Source organism: Erythrolamprus reginae, chromosome 11 (genome assembly GCF_031021105.1).
Source record: "Erythrolamprus reginae isolate rEryReg1 chromosome 11, rEryReg1.hap1, whole genome shotgun sequence".
NCBI lineage: Eukaryota > Metazoa > Chordata > Lepidosauria > Squamata > Dipsadidae > Erythrolamprus > Erythrolamprus reginae.
This window is the reverse complement of record NC_091960.1, coordinates 5823547-5841777: the sequence shown is the minus strand read 5'-3', so window position 1 is coordinate 5841777 and position 18231 is coordinate 5823547. Positions and strand designations below refer to the sequence as shown.

The window sequence follows — 18231 nt, the reverse complement described above, 5'->3', positions numbered from 1 at the left end:
TCTACAAGGAGAGCCGAGACCCAACCCCAAGCTCAAATCCATCATTTTAAGTTCCCTTCCCTCCAACAGACCTTCACCAAAACATTTCAAGCGCATCTTGGCACCTGCAAGGACGAGAGGAAGCAGAGCGAGCCAAAACGGCTGCAGAAACACCCCTAAAAAAACCCCACGCCTGCAGGAGGCAGAAAGAACCAAATTCTCGGCGAGGAACTGAAATATTCTGCCACTGGACCAGATTGTTAAAGAGCTTTAATAAGTATGTGAGGTGGGGCCACCCCACTACAGAAGAGGTTACACATGGTCAACATGTGGCTGTGGCCACCAGGGCACTCGTACTTGGGAGGGGAGCCCGCCAGGCCAGCTCCCCCTCTTCCAAGACCCCTCTTTGAAATCCCTGTCCAGATTTTGGCTCCACACCAAAGTCTTTCCTTAGCTCCTCTCTCTTTTTGCAAGGCCTTCTTGGCGTGACTCCGCGGAGCCCAGCCTTGCTCGCTTGCTCTGGATCGACTTTCCTCTCTTTTTTTTTCTTCTTCCCCTTCCGGCTTCTCCGGTGACCCAGCTTGCCGAATGACCAAAGCAAATCGCCCGTCCCGGGGGAGGCCGAGGTGCCTCCCTCTCCCCCCGCTGCAAGGATGGATGGAAAAAGGCTCCCTTTTCCCCTCCCTCCCCCCCTCCTCCCCCTGCCCCCCCCCCCCCCGGGTGGTTTGACACAGAAGCAACAAGTAGGTGGGAATCTCCAAGTACTTAGAACATTATTCGAAGGAGATGTGGGGTGGTGGGTGGTGGTGGTGGGAGGTAATCAACACGAGGTCTGTCAATTTTACAAGGGTCGGATAGTGGCGCCTGGGAGCACCCTCTACATCCCCCCCCCCCCCCCAGAGGTCTCCTGTCCTGTGTCCTGGAATGGTCGAGCCGCCACCACTTGAGTTCTTGTGGGAGGAGGGAGGGGACCGGTCGGAAGGCCACGGCCCATATCCACGTGTGGCTGAAGAGGCCTGCCAGGCGGCCAGGCAGTGTCTACAGGTTGCGGCAACGTCTCCCGTACAGTCACAGAAGAGAGCAGGGGAGGGTTAGCAGAGGGAGGAGCACCAGTGAGGAGCAGAGCAAGGGCGGTGGTGGCGATGGTGGGGAAGGGGGGGGGTTAAAGCTCTGGGGCTCCTCCCCACCCTCCACGCGGCTGCTTTTCTCGCTTGCTGTTGGGGGTGGCGCTTCATCTGCCGCTGGTGGTAGCGGTGGTGGTGGTGCTGCTGCTGCTGCTACCGGCCGTCCCCGGAGACGGTTGCTGGCTACAGTCCCAGCCGGCGGCTGTGGTGGTGGAAGGGCTGGCTGCCGGCGGGGCAGGCTCCATGCTCTGGGCAGTCTCTTGCGGGAGGCCCAACTCGGCCAGCTGTCCCTCTGCGCTGCCGCCCGCCACCACGATGCCTAGGGTGCCTCCGGGCTCTGGCGTGCTGGGCGCTTGCTCTGTCGGGGTGGCTGCCTGCATGATCTTCTGCCTCACTTCCCGGATCTTGAGTTGTAAGCAGACCTTGGTGGGGAATATGTCCGAGTAGCGGGCTTGGAAAGCTGCGGTGGCTTGGGCTATCGAAATGGAGGGGGAGAAAAAAAGAACTCAGCGAGGCTCACGCAAAATTGAGAACAGACGGTGGGAGGTCTCAAGCATACAGAAGTCTACGGAGAGGGGCGGCATCCAAATCCAATTAATAATTAATAATAATAATAATAAAATAATAATAATATAATAATAATAATAAAATAATAATAATAATAATAATAATAATAAATAATAATAATAAAATACAACTTATCAGGAAAGACTTCATGAACTCAATCTGTATAGTCTGGAGGACAGAAGGAAAAGGGGGGACATGATTGAAACATTTAAAGTTGTTAAAGGGTTAAATAAGGTTCAGGAAGTGTTTTCAACAGGAAAGTGAACCCAAGAACAAGGGGACACAATCTGAGGTTAGTTGGGGGGAAAATCAGAAGCAACAGGTGAGAAAATATTATTTGACTGAAAGAGTAGTAGATGCTTGGAACAAACTTCCAGCAGGCGTGGTTGGAACTGAATTTAAACACGCCTGGGATAAACACAGATCCATCCTAAGATAAGATACAGGAAATAGTATAAGGGCAGACTAGATGGATCGTGAGGTCTTTGGAGACCATGGTTAAGAGGAAGCAGCTCCCTGCATAGATAGTCCTCGACTTAATGACAATTCAGCCCGATGTTTCCGTTGCTAAGCAAGACAGCGGTTACATGAGTTTTGACCCATTTTACGACCTTCCTTGCCACAGTTGTTCAGGGAATCCCTGCAGCTGAATAAGTGAGTAGCCCAATAGTTAAGCGAACCTGGCTTCCCCCACGGAGTGTGCTAGATCAGTGTTTTTCAACCAGGTGTGCCGCGAAGCTCAGAGAGAGAAAGAAAGCAAGAGAGAGAGAAAGAAAGAGAAAGAAAGCAAGAGAGAGAGAGAAAGAAAGCAAGAGAGAGGAGGGAGAGAGAGAAAAAGAGAACAAGAGAGAGAAAGAAAGCAAGAGAGAAAGAGAACAAGAGAGAGAAAGAAAGCAAGAGAGAAAGAAAGAGAAAAAAAGCAAGAGAGAGAAAGAGAGGGAGGGAAGGAAGGAAGGAGAGAAAGACATAGAGGGAGGGAGGGAGAGAAAGAAAGCAAGAGAGAGAAAGAGAACAAGAGAGAGAGAGAAAGCAAGAGAGAGAAAGAGAGGGAGGGAAGGAGAGAGAGAAAGACATAGAGGGAGGGAGGGAGGGAGAGAGAAAGAGCAAAAAAGAGAGGAAGGAAGAGAAAGAAAGAGGGATGGAGAGAGAAGAAAGGAAGGAAGGGAGAGAAAGAGGGAGAGAGAAATAGAGCAAAAGGGAGGAAGTGAGATAATTTTTTTGTCCAAATTTTTTTAGCGCCCCCCCCCTCGCCCCACTCAATGTGCCCCAGGGTTTCGTAAATGTAAAAAATGTGCCGCGGCTCAAAAAAGGTTGAAAATCACTGTGCTAGATGATCACAAAAGGAGAATCGTACAGGTCCGTCCCGTCCCCGCAAGCGAGTACAAGGCAGCTATCCTCAATACAAGCAGATTCTCAAGTATTTGAGGTTCGACCTTCAGGGAAGCTGCAGTGGGTGTGTGAAGAACCGTCGTAAGTTGCTATTTTTTTCAGGGCCCTTCTGACTTTGAACGGTAATTGTTGTGGTTAGCTCTGGCCCAGCTCCTGCCCAAGGACTGTGGATGTGGAGGAGACATCCACATGCTGCAGGCTTGTTTTGCCCCCGGTGGAATCTGCTGATGAAGGCTCCTCTGACCAAGAAGACACGAGTGACAGGGAGGAGGAGAGTGTGGCAGACAGCTCAGAAGGAGATCAATGATCTCTCTCCTCCTTAGATTCAGAACAAGAGTTAATGATACAGCCACGCATGCGGAGAGCGATGCATAGGCAGCAATAACTGAGAGATTATTATCCAAGAAAATGAGTCCACCTGTGGTTGGGTGGGGCTGTGGTCATTAGTGAGGCTGCTATAAAGAGCAGCCTGTGGGTTTGGCCATTGTGGAGGATTATCTGATCGTTGTGTTTCATGACTGCTTTACTGACTTTGACTTTTTGTGTGCTGATTTTTCCCTGCTTTGAAACTAAACCAGAGCAAAGTGTGTGTCACTTTGTGAAAGAAGAAGGACTGTGAATTGCCTCACAGCTGCAAGATAAGTATCACAGGACTGATAAGGGACTTGTACCAATTACCAGTTTGTTTGGAGACGAGTGCTCTTGGCTATACCAAAAGAGGGCTTGGTTTAAGGGAATTTTCATTATAAAGAACATTGTTTTGAATTTTCAAACGTGTGTGTGTCTGAAATTTGTACCTGTGAATTTTTGGGAGGAGTCTACCAGAGAGCCCAACAGAACAGGTAATTAAACTAATGGCTAGAAAATCCACAGCCCACTGATACTCAAGACAGCTGGAAGTCAGGCAGGGCCAAGGTAGTGAATTGGGAGTCTAAAGCCGGTCTACGCAACCAGGATTTCTCCTACCGGAAGGGAAGAAGCCATGATCCTGGAAGAGCTGCATGACCAAAGCTCTCCTCTGATCCAGGGTACGTCGGAGGGAAGAGTAGGGCACCTTCTCATACTCCAGTTCTCCAAGCACGTCATCCGTGTCTGTGCCTACAGAGAGAGGGAGACATGTAGAAGAGGGAGTCTGTGAGGACTGTACGCTTGCCAATTCCTAAGGAGGTCCATCTAGCAGGACCAAGAAGGGCCTCCTCCGTGGGGGCACCCTCCCTGTGGAACATTATCCCTGTGGAAATAACACTGCCCCCCACTTTGACACTCTTTCCAATCAATCAATATCAATATCAACTTTATTTGATTAGTCAATCGACCATATCAAAGACACTCTTCCCAAAGGCCCTGGAGATGTGGTTCTCAAGGTCATCCTTTGTTTGACACCTGCCTGGAAGTTGATGGGAGTAACGGACACGTTGGCAGGAGGAGACTGGGTCAATGTGATGAACTTGTGGGTGTGGGAACAAAGGGAATGAACTTTTAAACTGGATGGAGAAACCCGCTCGGCTTAGATTCGGGTTTCTCCCAGATGTGTCAACATGGTTCTGATAATAAATTGGAACTTTGAGGAATGCTTTGCCTCGGATTCTGATTCAATTTTGGATGCTATTTGGAACCCCGACACTTCTTGTATTGGGCTCTTATCCCTTGTAAGGTGCTGGATCGTTTGTAAGTTTTCTTAACTAAATTCCTTTACTGAACAGAGATGTCCCCTCCCTTGGCAGCCTCCTTCCCCGTGGGCGGGATCCCCTCCAGGCTTTCATCTCACCTGTTTTGTCAAAAGTAAAGATGTCTCCTTCACACTTGGCGCTCTTGGGAGTGTTGGGCTCCGAACTGCAACTGGAGCGACGCCGCATCTTCCGTTTGGGGGAGATGGGGTCTTCCGTGGAGGAGTCGAGGTCTGAAAAGGGAACCCCAGGTCAGGAGGCAGACACACCAAGAGACACTCACACTCCGGGCAACCTACTCCACACGAAACCCAAATTAAATTTGTTACATTAGAAACATACAGTGTATTCCCAGGTCCCAAATGCTATGCCAAAAGCTGCCCAAGGCCCTCACCATTCTTAGTGCAGGTTAGCGGGGCTGCGGGGAGGGCCTTCTCTGTGGCTGCCCCAGCTTTATGGAACCAACTCCCCCCACCCTAATGGCCTTCCAAAAGGCAGTGAAGATGTTGGCTTTGCCGGCAGGCCTGGGGGCTGTGAATACTACCATCTGTCACAGCCGAATTTTGTTGATTGGATGGGTATTTATATTTGGTTGATTGGATTGCTGTGGGTTTTTATAGGATTTTATTGTTTTTATTTTTTTAATGTCTTTAGCATTAATATTGACTTCTTTTATTATTGTATTTTATATTGTTGTAAGCCACCCTCAATCCTATAGAAGATAGATAGATGATAGATAGATAGATAGATAGATGATAGATGATAAGATAGATAGATAGATAGATAGATAGATGATAGATAGATAGATGATAGATAGATAGATCAATGATAGATTGATGATAGATAGATAGATGATAGATAGATGATAGATAGATAGATAGATAGATGATAGATAGATAGATAGATAGATAGATAGATAGATAGATAGATAGATAGACAGACAGACAGACAGACAGATAGATGAGAGAGAGAGAGAGAGAGAGGTGGGGGGCCAGTTTGATGAAGTGGTTAAGATGCTGGTCTAGAAATTAGCAGATAGTGAGTTCTAGTCCTGCCTTAGGATAACTGGGTGACTTTGGGCCAACCATCAGGAGGCAGTGAGTTCTAGACCAACCTAAGGCATGGAAGCTAACTGGGTGACTTTGGGCCCATCATTCCCCCTCAGCTCAACCAACCTCACAGGGTTGTTGTGGGGGAAATAGGGAGTAGTTATTTAGTTAAATGGTTATTTGTAAAAATAATCAAGGCAAGATGCAAATAAATAAGTGAGCAAATTCCTGCACTACCTCAATCATGTGAACAACAAACCTAGCCGTCAATTTCAGGTTAACTCAATCATTCATTCCATTATGTGTCTTTTTTTTAAAGAAAACTTTCAAATCACTTTCGAGTAAATCTAGGTCCTTGAGTTGTAGAGTTGCCTAGAACCTTAATCAGGTAAATCTAGGTCCTTGAGTTGTAGAGTTGCCTAGAACCTTAATCAGGTAAATCTAGGTCCTTGAGTTGTAGAGTTGCCTAGAACCTTAATCAGGTAAATCTAGGTCCTTGAGTTGTAGAGTTGCCTAGAACCTTAATCAGGTAAATCTAGGTCCTTGAGTTGTAGAGTTGCCTAGAACCTTAATCAGGTAAATCTAGGTCCTTGAGTTGTAGAGTTGCCTAGAACCTTAATCAGGTAAATCTAGGTCCTTGAGTTGTAGAGTTGCCTAGAACCTTAATCAGGTAAATCTAGGTCCTTGAGTTGTAGAGTTGCCTAGAACTTTAATCAGATAAATCTAGGTCCTTGAGTTGTAGAGTTGCCTAGAACATTAATCAGATAAATCTAGGTCCTTGAGTTGTAGAGTTGCCTAGAACCTTAATCAGGTAAATCTAGGTCCTTGAGTTGTAGAGTTGCCTGTGAGCAGCAGGACTAAAGCCGTCTGTCCTCTCTTCCCAAGAGTGACCCTCCCTCGCCTTCTCCTTCCCGCTTACCGGTGGAATTCTTGCGTTTCTTGCGGTAGCTACCCAGGATGGCCCGCGGAGAGGTGGCGAGGGACTGCAGCGTAGGGGAGGGCAAGACCTCTTCCGGCTTGAACTCTGGCAGCTCGGCAAAGCGCTCCTCAAAATCCACTTCCGAGAGAACCCTGCTGGGGCGAGAAGAGGGCAGGGAGGAGATATGTTGTGAGCTGCCCCGAGTCCTTGGAGAGGGGCGGCATACAAATCCAATCAATCAACCAACCAACCAACCAACCAACCAACCAACCAAACAACCAACCAACCAACAACCAAACAAACAATGAATGGATAAATAAATGAATGAATGAATAAATAAATAAATAAATAAATAAATATGGGTCCCCCGTCACTCACTTGTCAACAGAATCGAAGGTTTTCTTCAGGGGAGGCGGCCGGACCTTCAACTTCTTCCCACTTGGAGCCTCCTTGGGCTCAAGGCCGTCGGTCGTAGGGGCTGCTGCTGGGGGCAGAGTGGAAGCGCTGGTTCTGGAGCCTTCTCCGGCATTTGACGGGTTCGGGCTCAGCGAAGAGGAGGAAGCGGGAGCTGCGGAGGAGGCCGAAGCCTCTGGACGAGCCTCTGGACCGGCGGTTCTGCAGTCAGGGGAGCTGGGGAATTTCGGGGCCTGGATGAGGAAGGCAAGGACAAAACGCTTGTTTATGGACTTGGCCTGATTTATGTCCCATTTTCCCAATTGAAATGAGGGTTAATTCAATTCAATTCAATTTATTAGATTTGTATGCCGCCCCTCTCCGAAGACTTGGGGCGGCTCACAACAGTAATAAAAACAGTATAAACAATGGAACAAATCTAATAATAAGAATTATATAAAAACCCCAACTGTTAAAAAAACCCATACAACACATACATACCAAACATAAAATATAAGAAAGCCTGGGGGAGATGTCTTATTTACCCCATGCCTGGCGATATAGGTGGGTCTTGAGTAACTTGCATTACTAATCTGTTCTAATCTCCGGGGGGAGTTGATTCCAGAGGGCTGGGGCCGCCACAGAGAAGGCTCTTCCCCTGGGGCCCGCCAAACGACATTGTTTGGTCGACGGGACCCGGAGAAGGCCAACTCTGTGGGACCTTATCGGCCGCTGGGATTCGTGCAGTAGAAGGCGGTTCCGGAGGTATTCTGGTCCAATGCCATGAAGGGCTTTAAAGGTCATTGCCAACACTTTTGAATTGTGACCGAAAAGCGATCGGCAGCCAGTGCAGGCCACGGAGTGTTGTAGAAACGTGGGCGAATCTAGGAAGCCCCAGGGTGGCTCTCGTGGCCACGTTCCGGACACTTTTCAAAGGTAGCCCCATGTACAGAGCGTTGCAGTAATCGAACCTCGAGGTGATGAGGGCATGAACGACTGTGAGCAATGACTCCCTGTCCAAATAGGGCCGCAACTAGTGCGCCACATCTGTCTATGTGTTGTGAAATTTAAAAAGGCTGCTTAGTGCACCGCGAGCTTCACAGACCTGGTTATGGCAAAGATGGCTTACGGAGAGAAGGAGAGAGACCAGGCAGTGCTGCCCGCCTTTCTTACCGTTTCCGTCCCTTTGCCCCCTAACGGAGAGGGCGGTGGAGGTTCACGGACAGCCCCTGCTTCGCTGGACCCCGCGGCCATTTCCCGCTGGCTCCATGTGACTTCTGCAGCCGGGGTCTCCATTACTTGTGACGGCTGGGATGCCGGGGGCGATATTGGCTCCCAGCAGTCTCGCTTCAACTCCGGAGCTTTCGCGGGACTCTTTTCAGCAGCGGCCTGGCAGGCAGGGGAAGAGGGGGTGTCTTGGGGGCCCCCTGCCTCCCGCGAAGGCCGTTCCAAGGTTTCCGTCTCCCGGTGGTATCGCGCTGGTCCGGCGTCGTGCTGCTGCCCCGTGGGAGGCCGAACGGGGCCTGGGGATGGGATGGATTCGTAAGAACCGACTGGGATGTTAGCAATGGTGGCTTTGACTTTCTGGGGAGGCTTGAGCGGTGGGCGCTGTGGCCGAGTGGGCGTCGAAGGAATCCCTTGTGCGGCTGGGAGGGGAGGACAGAAAAATATGACGGTGAGCAACACATGTTCAGCACAGCCATCCTACTTACGTCAGTAAGAGCCAGGGTGGCACAGTGGTTAGAGCAGTGTTTCCAAACCATGGCAACTTGAAGATATCTGGACTTCGACTCCCAGAATTCCCCAGCCAGTTGTCAAGGTTGGGAAACACTGGGTTAGAGTGCAGCACAACAGGCTACTTCAGCTAACTGCTAGCTGTAGTTCAGCAGTTCAAATCTCACCACCAGCTCAAGATTGACTCAGCCTTCCATCCTTCCAAGATGGGTAAAATGGGGACCCAGATTGTTGGGGGAAAGAGGCTGATTCTGTAAATAAGGGTTTCCAGGGGGCAAAGCATTGTGAAATTCCCTTATATTTCCCTGACATTTCTCTGTAACTTGCGATCTAGTTAAGGCATTGCCGTCATACCAAACAGCTAAGCTGTGAAGAAATATTGGTAACTGAAGAAGCAAGTTTTTTTGTTTGTTTGTTTGTTGATTGATTGGATTTATATGCCGCCCCTCTCCGAAGACTCGGGGCGGCTAACAGCAATCATAGAACAGCGTACAATAATAATCCAATACTAAAAACAAATTAAAAACCCCTTAATATAAAAAACCAAACATACATACAGACATACCATGCATAAAATTTTAAAGGCCTAGGGGGAAAGTGTATCTCAGTTCCCCCATGCCTGGCTGCAGAGGTGGGTTTTAAGTAGCTTACGAAAGGCAAGGAGGGTGGGGGCAATTCTAATCTCTGGGGGGAGTTGGTTCCAGAGGGCCGGGGCCGCCACAGAGAAGGCTCTTCCCCTGGGTCCCGCCAAGCGGCATTGTTTAGTTGACGGGACCCGGAGAAGGCCAACTCTGTGGGACCTGACTGGTCGCTGGGATTCGTGCTGCAAAAGGCGGTCCCGGAGATAATCTGGTCCGGTGCCATGAAGGGCTTTATAGGTCATAACCAACACTTTGAATTGTCACCGGAAACTGATCGGCAACCAATGCAGACTGCGGAGTGTTGGTGTAACATGGGCATATTTGGGAAAGCCCATATTGTTGCTGCCAAGTTGTTGCCACAGTTAGGCTCATTTTTGCTTGACTCTGCCAGGCAGCGAGGTATGTGGTTGTTGTTTTTTTACATGATTTTTCCCTGACCTTTAAAACATTTTAATACAGTCTGGTTTTTTCCCCATTATTTATTCCATTTTTTCACGAATTCCCTGATATTTCCCAAACTGCTGATTTCCCTGATAATTCCCTGCACCCCCACTACCACTTTCTTTCCCCTGGCAACTCCGGTCGCCATACCTGTGGAAATCAGACTGTGGTTGGAACACACAACGCCCTGGCTGGCGCTGCCCACCTTGGGCAGGATGGCTGGGGGAGAGGAGACGGTGGTCGTGCCCGTGGCAGCCACCGAGTAGACCACGCTGTGACTGGTGGGCTGAACAGGGCTGGTCCCTGTGGGGGTGGGGTAGACAGCGGTGATGACCTGCCCTTGACCAGCACCGGAAACTGGGAGTTGAGGGCTCTGAAGTGGGGACACCCCCACTTGTCCCGAAGCCAGCACAGGATTCTGACCTGGAGGAAAGAGACCAAAGTCAGGTTACAGATCAATATTCTTTGGGGTTGGTTTTCTCCAGGTTGCATCCTCGGCAGGGATTATTATTATTATTATTATTATTACTATCTATCTATCTATCTATCTATCTATCTATCTATCTATCTATCTATCTATCTATCAGATTTGTATGCCGCCCCTCTCCGAAGACTCGGGGTGGCTAACAACAATGAAAAGACAATGAAAAACAAATCTAATATTAAAAATAATCTAAAAAACCCCAATTTATTTATTAGATTTATATGTCGCCCCTCTCCGAAGACTGGGGGATGGGCTGCTACAGTCAGGTGCTACGTTCCAGTAGGGATTTTCGGGATGAAAACACAACTGCACTTTCCTGACGCACGCATGCGCACCCCCACATGCGCGGCAAGCAAAATCTTGTGTGAAGACATGTGCAAAAGCAAGATTTTGGCGATTTTTTGTTTCATGCGTGGAAGAAAAAATATCGGCAAAAATCGCTAAAATCTCACTCTCACGCACGTCCTCATGCACAGAAACCAAATCTTGCGCTGACGTGCACGCGTGCGCCCCAAAGGGCACAGCAGAAGTGCCAAAGACGGCAGTCCTTCCCTGGTCCTCAGGCCTTTCTTCCAGGGTAGCCAAGCAGCCTGATGGCCTGGCATTATGCTCGCTTGCCCCCCGCGCCCCACAGCTGCCTCCCTGGCATTACCTGAGAGCAGTGGGCCAATGGCGGTGAAACCCAGTGCCATAGGGGCGGGCCCCACTGGGGACTGGATGTAGGTGGTGGTAGGAGCAGCTGGGGGGATGCTGGGTTGAGAATGAGACGCTGAGGTACCCAGGGAGAGAGGATGTCCAGTTGCTGACTGCACGTAGGTGATCCTGGAGGCAAAGGCACAAAAAGAGAGAGAGACAGAGACACAGAGAGACAGAGAGACAGACAGAGAGAGAGAGAGAGACAGAGAGAAATAAAGATGGAGGATATTTTATGGCAGTTGCTACAAATATAAATATAAATATAAAATACATACTTTATTGTCATTTTATGTATATACAAAGTATACCTATACAACAAAATTCCCATGACACCTAAAGACCAGTCCCAACAGACATAACAATCCAAAAAACCCCATGCTTCCCTCACCCACCACAAATTCCCCAGCTTGAACCACTCAAACATCTACACAAGTAGTACTGTCCAACAGCTCACTGATGGTGACCCTTTAGCTCATTGTTAAGTGCGAGTATAGCTCTGGGATAAAAGCTATTTGGAAAACGTGTGGTTCGAGTTTTAATTGTTCTGTATCTTCTGCCAGAAGGCAGCAGTCCAAAAAGATTGTAAGGAGGATGAGAAGAGTCTCTGAGAATGTTATGCACCTTCCCAGAACAGCAAAATGCGAAGATATCATCCAGGGCGGGTTGTTGGAGCCCAGTGATATTCTGGGCAGTTTTAATAATTCTCTGTATAGCATTTTTTATCCGCTACAGAGCTGCTCCATGCTATAACCGTGCTAGAATGCCATATGTCAGGACACTCTCAATGGTGCTGCGAGAGTAGGACAGCAATAGATGCAGAGATAGATTTATCTTGATTTATCGTGTCCAGGGGGAAATGGCCTGATATTTCCCTAACATTTCCCTGTAACTTGCGATCTAGTTAAGGTAGCGGTCGCAGATGACGTCACCCCAAACGGCTAAGCCATGGAGAAATATCAGTAGCTGAAGAAGCAAGTTGTTGCCACAGTTATGCTCATTTTTGCTTGACTCTGCCAAGCAGTGTGATCTGTTTTGGGTTTTTTTACATGATTTTTCTCTGACTTTTAAACATTTTACACATTTGAGAGTTTTCCCCTGATTTATTCCAGGGTTTTTTCACAAATTCCCTGATATTTAAAAACCCACCTCTGCCGTCAGGCATGGGGGAATTGAAACATCTCCCCCTTGCCCATGTTGTTTTGGTGTTTGACTGATTGTGTGCTTGCTTTTTTATATATATTGGGGTTGTTTTTATGAATTTCTTAACCTAAAACTGTAATTGGATTGGTGGGTATTGGATTTGTCACTATGTACTGTTTTTGCCATTGTTGTGAGCCGCCCCGAGTCTGCGGAGAGGGGCGGCATATAAATCCAATAAATCTAATCTAATCTAATTTCCTGAACCGCCAATTTCCCTGATAATTCCCTGATTTCCCTGTTTTCCAGGTTTGCTGGACACCCTGTCACTCACATAAATTCCCCGTGCTTTGACGATCCAGTGCTACAAAACCACATTGTATATTCCTACCTGGTGGAGGAGGAGGGCAGCAGGACTTTCTGGGCCTGGCTCGGGGACCCGATGACAGTGGTGGCCATGGTGCCCTGGAGCGCAGCAGGGCTAAGCGGGGGCACCAAGGTGGCACTGCTCTGGGAAGAGGGCTGAGGCTGCACAACTGGCACTGGAGTGAGCTGGATAATCTGAAAGAGCAGAAAGACTCAATTGGCCCAGGCAGCCAAGAGGAGCATCCGCTGGCTGGGGAATTCTGGGAGTTGAAGTCCAAATATCTTCAAGTTGCCAAGGTTGGGAAACACTGGCTTAGAGTATATATTACAGACCCAAATCTGCAAACACTGCCATCTACTGGTTGATTACTACTGTAGTTGTTGCATAGAAATATACAGTGTTCCCTCACTTTTCGCGGGGGATGCGTTCCGAGACCGCCCGCAAAAGTCGAATTTCCGCGAAGTAGAGATGGGGAAGTAAATACACCATTTTTGGCTATGAACAGTATCCCAAGCCTTCCCTTAACACTTTAAACCCCTAAATCTCAATTTCCCATTCCCTTAGCAACCATTTATATTATTACTCACCATGTTTATTTATTAAAGTTTATTTTAAAAAATGTTTTTTAAAGGCAGACGAAAGTTTGGCAATGACATATGATGTCATCGGGCGGGAAAAACCGTGGTATAGGGGGGGAAACCGTGAAGTATTTTTTAATTAATATTTTTGAAAAACCGTGGTATAGACGTTCCGCGAAGTTCGAACTCGCGAAAATCGAGGGAACACTGTATATTACAGACCCAAATCTGCAAACACTGCCATCTACTGGTTGATTACTACTGTAGTTGTTGCATAGAAATATATTCTGGAAAAATGAATTTCAACAATTCATCACTCTCTCTTTCTTCCATGCTGCCCCTTCTCCTTCCTTACCTCGTCCTGTCCTGCAGATACTGACCTTGCTGGCTGGCTGACTTCCATTTTGCACCGGGACAGAGAAAGGCGGAGTAACCAGAGGCAGCTGGGCGGCTGAAGTGGTCCTTACTGTCACCTGAGAAGCTGCCATGGGCACCAAGACTTTGCCTTGCACTTGCAGACCTGCGGGGGACATCACCTGCCCAGACACCAGGTGGGCTGAATTGCTGGGAGACGGCGCCTGTACGGGGGACACGGACTGGACTGTGGGGTGGAGGGAGAAGGAAGGGGAGAAGCGTATTTATTTCACTGTGTTTGCTCTGTTTTTTCTTTTAACACACTCCAATTTACACTCCGGGCGGGATATCGCAGTGTAAAGACTTGAAACAATTTTTAAAAATAAGACAGTTAAAAACAATAAGGGAAAAGCCTTCTCTGTGGCGGCCCCGGCCCTCTGGAACCAACTCCCCCCGGAGATTAGAATTGCCCCCACCCTCCTCGCCTTTCGTAAGCTCCTTAAAACCCACCTCTGCCGTCAGGCATGGGGGAACTGAGATATTCTTTCCCCCTAGGTCTTTACAATTTATGCATGCTATGTTTGTAGGGATGTTTGGTTTTACAATAAGGGTTTTTTAGTTGTTTTAGTATTGGATTTATATGATGTTTTTTTATTACTGTTGTTAGCCGCCCCGAGTCTAAGGAGAGGGGCGGCATACAAATCCAATAAATAAATAAAACACTACCAAAAAACCCCAAAGTTAGTCCCAAGATGGCAACGGCAAAGCAAAAGAATTAAAAGCTCTAACACAAGAAAGTTATTTCACAGCCTCCAAGGGTTCAAAGCATTAAAATATTTTGCTTGGAAGTCGCCTGAGTGACCGTCTGTGGAAGCTGCCCGGGGTCAAGGAAATCTCACTGGACTACATCTGGCCCATGTTATGTAATTTATAGTTATAGTTATAGTTGATTAGATTTGTATGCCGCCCCTCTCCAAAGACTCGGGGCAGCTCACAGCATAGCAATAGCACAATACATTACAAATCTAACAATAAAAAATTAGATCCATTTAAAAGACATTAATAACACAATAAAACCCCTAGCTATACAGTCACACACATCCAACCTAATCTATCATGCAGTAAGGCCAAAAATATAATAAAAAGGGGGAAAGATGGCAATTATCCCCACGCCTGGTGACAAAAGTGGGTCTTGAGCATTTTACGGAAGGCGAGGAGGGTGGGGGCTATTCGAATCTCTGGAGGGGGTTGATTCCAGAGGGCCGGGGCCGCCACCGAGAAGGCTCTTCCCCTGGGTTCCGCCGGCCGATATTGTTGTGGCTGAAATCGTGACGAGGCTACAGTTGTACAGACAGCCCTCAACTTACAAGGGAATCCTTGGACTTACCACAATTGAGCTCAAAATTCCTGTGGCTAAACAAGGTGTTTGTAAAGCGAATTCCACCCCATTTTACCACCTTCCTTGGCCACACCTGTTAAGTTAATCACTGCATTTGAGTTAGCAAAGACAGAAGTTAAAAGTGAATTGCGCTTCGCAACTTTTACGGAAGCCAAGGAGGGTGGGGGCAGTGCGAATCTCCAGGGGGGGGGGGGGGCGGGAGCTGATTCCAGTCCACCTAGTTTTAATTTAATTGGATTTAGACACTGTTCTTTTATTGTTCCTTTTATATGTCCTAAGCTCCCCCGAGGCTATAAATCCAATAAATAACTAGACGTGACTGGCTGGGGAATTCTGGGAATTAACAATAATTATTATTATTTATTGGATTTGTATGCCGCCCCTCTCCGTAGACTCGGGGCGGCTAACAACAATGATAAAAACAGCATGTAACAATCCAATAATAAAACATTAAAAAAAAACTTATTATAAAACCAAACATACACACAAACATACCATGCATAACTTGTCAATGGCCTAGGGGGGAGGAATATCTCAACTCCCCCATGCCTGGCGGTATAAGTAAGTCTTGAGTAGTTTACGAAAGACAGGGAGGGTGGGGGCAATTCTAATCTCCAGGGGGAGTTGGTTCCAGAGGGCCGGGGCCGCCACAGAGAAGGCTCTTCCCCTGGGTCCCGCCAAACAACATTGTTTAGTCGACGGGACCCGGAGAAGGCCCACTCTGTGGGACCTTATCGGTCGCTGGGATTCGTGCGGAAGTCCACAAGTCTTAAAAGTTAGAGGGAGTAGGGAACGTCTGGTCTAACGCTTACCTTTGGGTGCCGAGGACATGACGGTAACGCTGTTGCTGTTGCTTCCCGGGGCGGGCTGGATGATGGGGATGCCCTGGGGAGCAGTGATGACTTTTCCGTTGGGGGGAGGCAGGGTGAAGTGGATGCTGGCGGCTGCAGCGGGGCCTCCTGCGGCTGGAATCTTGGCCCCGGCGACCTGCAGCTGCTGAGGCAACGTAGGGAGGATGTACTGGACCTGAGTGATGCTCCCGGCTTTTCCGGCGGTGCCCGAAAAAATACCTTGGGGCTGCAGGATGCTAAGTGGCATCGGCCCATTCTGCCCGGCGGGATTCTGGGTGATGAACTGGACGGAAGGCTGCTGGGCGATGGCCCCGGGGGGCAAAACAGTCACGGGGACGCCGGCGCCTCCGGCACCGCTGGCTTGGCTGTAACCTTGGGTTCCTACCAGGAGATTGGTCACGACGCTCCCTTGGGCCGGGGGGCACTTCCCCACGGTAGCCAAGCCTTGTCCGAGAAGCGGCCCAGCGACCAAGTGAGGAGAGGCGGCTTGGATGCCGGCCATGGCGGAGGCCTGCGGAGTCTTTTTGTCGGCGTAGAGCAACCCGAACCGGCTGACAGACATCCCTTCGGGCTTCGCACTGCCGTCGGAAGGCGGGGGGCTGACCAGCGGCAGGGCCTCCCCCGTCGCGCGCAGGAAAGGTTTGCTGGCAATAGGTACGGGAGTGCTGCTGACCGGCTTGACCACGTTGGTGACCACAGTGGAGGCAGTCCGGACCAAGCTGGGCGATCCGCTGTAGCCGATCACCCCCATGTTTGGGGTGCCGAGAGACGGGGCTGTCACCAGCACGGTGCCGGCGGACAAGCGGGTCGAATCCGGGAGCACCAGAGCCTGCACCGCCGCCCCGCTGGGCGGGGAGATGACAGAGTGGGCGGGGACAGAGAGGGGAGCCGTTCCGGCCTCCGAAGGCCCCTGGGGACCTCCTGCGCTGTCTGCTCTCTTCCGCCTGTAGGGGGCAGCCGCCGGGTCAAAACGGGCCTCCATTCGCTTGGCTGGGGGGATGTTGTGGGGACGGAGGTGAGACTCTTGGGGCTTGAAGGTGCTGGGGCACATCTGGAAGGAACTGTAAGGTTTGGGTGGGGGCTGCTCCTCATGGCTGTGGGGGGGCGGGAGGGGTGGGGGCGGTGGAGGAGGCTCCAAGTCCAGAGGAGGCGGGGGACGACAGGAGGCAAAGGCGGCAGAAGAAGGAGGCAGGGCTGCCGACCGGATCACCGGGGCGAAGAGCTTCCGTCCGAAGTCCTACAAGCAAAGGGTACAACGCTCTTAAATCCTTCGCATGACGTGCGGCCTAACAAAGTCCAGCCTCGAAACGGATCGGGCCCCAGCTAGAGTCTCATGAAAGAGGACAGGTGTTTTCATTTACGATGTTGAAACCAAAGATAGGTAACTTAACACAGTGTTTCCCAACCTTGGCAACTTGAAGATATTTGGACTTCAACTCCCAGAATTCCCCAGCCAGCGAATGGGAGTTGAAGTCCAGATATCTTCAAGTTGCCAAGGTTGGGAAACACTGACTTAACAGACTATAACAATGGGATAAACTTTTAGTTTTAGAATTTGAAATTCAAATTAGATAAATCAATTACTATTTAAAACTTGAGTAAACAGTAGAAATGTAACAAGACCATAAAGGTTGTGTGATAGGATAGTCGACAGAGAGGTTGACATGTCGTTGATGTACATATTATCATTTTTCTTTTCTTTTCTTTCTTTTTCTCTCTTCTTTTTTTTCTCTTTCTCCTTCACTTTTCTCTCTTTCTCAATGGGTTTTTCTTTCTTTTTTATTTAACTAAGACGCTAAATATCTATTACGAACGAGTCCTTCGGGATTGGGCAGCATAGAAGTCGAGATAGATAGATAGATAGATAGATAGATAGATAGATAGATAGATAGATTAGATAGATAGATTAGATAGATAGATAGATTAGATAGATAGATAGATTAGATAGATAGATAGATAGATAGATAGATATAGATAGATAGATTAGATAGATAGATAGATAGATAGATAGATTAGATAGATTAGATAGATAGATTAGATAGATAGATAGATAGATAGATAGATAGATAGATAGATAGATAGATAGATAGATAAGATAGATTAGATAGATTAGATAGATAGATAGATAGATAGATAGATAGATAGATAGATAGATAGATAGATAGATAGATAGATAAACGAGGTTTAATGCAAAAGCCACATGTTTCTATTCGTTCCCATGTTCCTCATCTCCAAACTACTTTTTTCTGGTCTGTTTATGTAAACATATATTTTTTTGTTATTGTTTTTTCTCTAATAAAGACTTTTTAAAAAAAGAGAGAGAGAGAGAGAGATGTACTGATTTAGTGGTTAGAATGGAGCATTGCAAGCTACTTCTGCTGACTGACGGCTACCGGCAGTTCGATTCTGACTGGCTCAATTTGACTCAGCCTTCCATCCTTCCGAGGTCAGTAAAATGCTGC

The 18231-nt window shown here is 48.4% G+C and overlaps 1 protein-coding gene across 2 annotated transcripts in view; it reads right to left on the bottom strand.

Moving 5' to 3' along the window:
- Positions 1-232: 232 nt before the first annotated feature.
- CIC (capicua transcriptional repressor) overlaps positions 233-18231 on the bottom strand; it is a 64455-nt gene continuing 46456 nt past the window's right edge. For both annotated transcript variants that reach the window (XM_070764946.1, XM_070764947.1), the window contains exons 11-21: positions 15731-17006; positions 13546-13766; positions 12612-12781; positions 11040-11209; positions 10054-10326; positions 8261-8733; positions 7073-7341; positions 6695-6846; positions 4828-4959; positions 4026-4157; positions 233-1578 (exon numbers count right to left, since the gene is read on the bottom strand). In XM_070764946.1, coding sequence (XP_070621047.1) covers positions 1211-1578; positions 4026-4157; positions 4828-4959; positions 6695-6846; positions 7073-7341; positions 8261-8733; positions 10054-10326; positions 11040-11209; positions 12612-12781; positions 13546-13766; positions 15731-17006 — 3636 coding nt within the window. In that variant the 3' untranslated portion in view covers positions 233-1210. The remainder of the gene's footprint in view (positions 1579-4025; positions 4158-4827; positions 4960-6694; positions 6847-7072; positions 7342-8260; positions 8734-10053; positions 10327-11039; positions 11210-12611; positions 12782-13545; positions 13767-15730; positions 17007-18231) is intronic.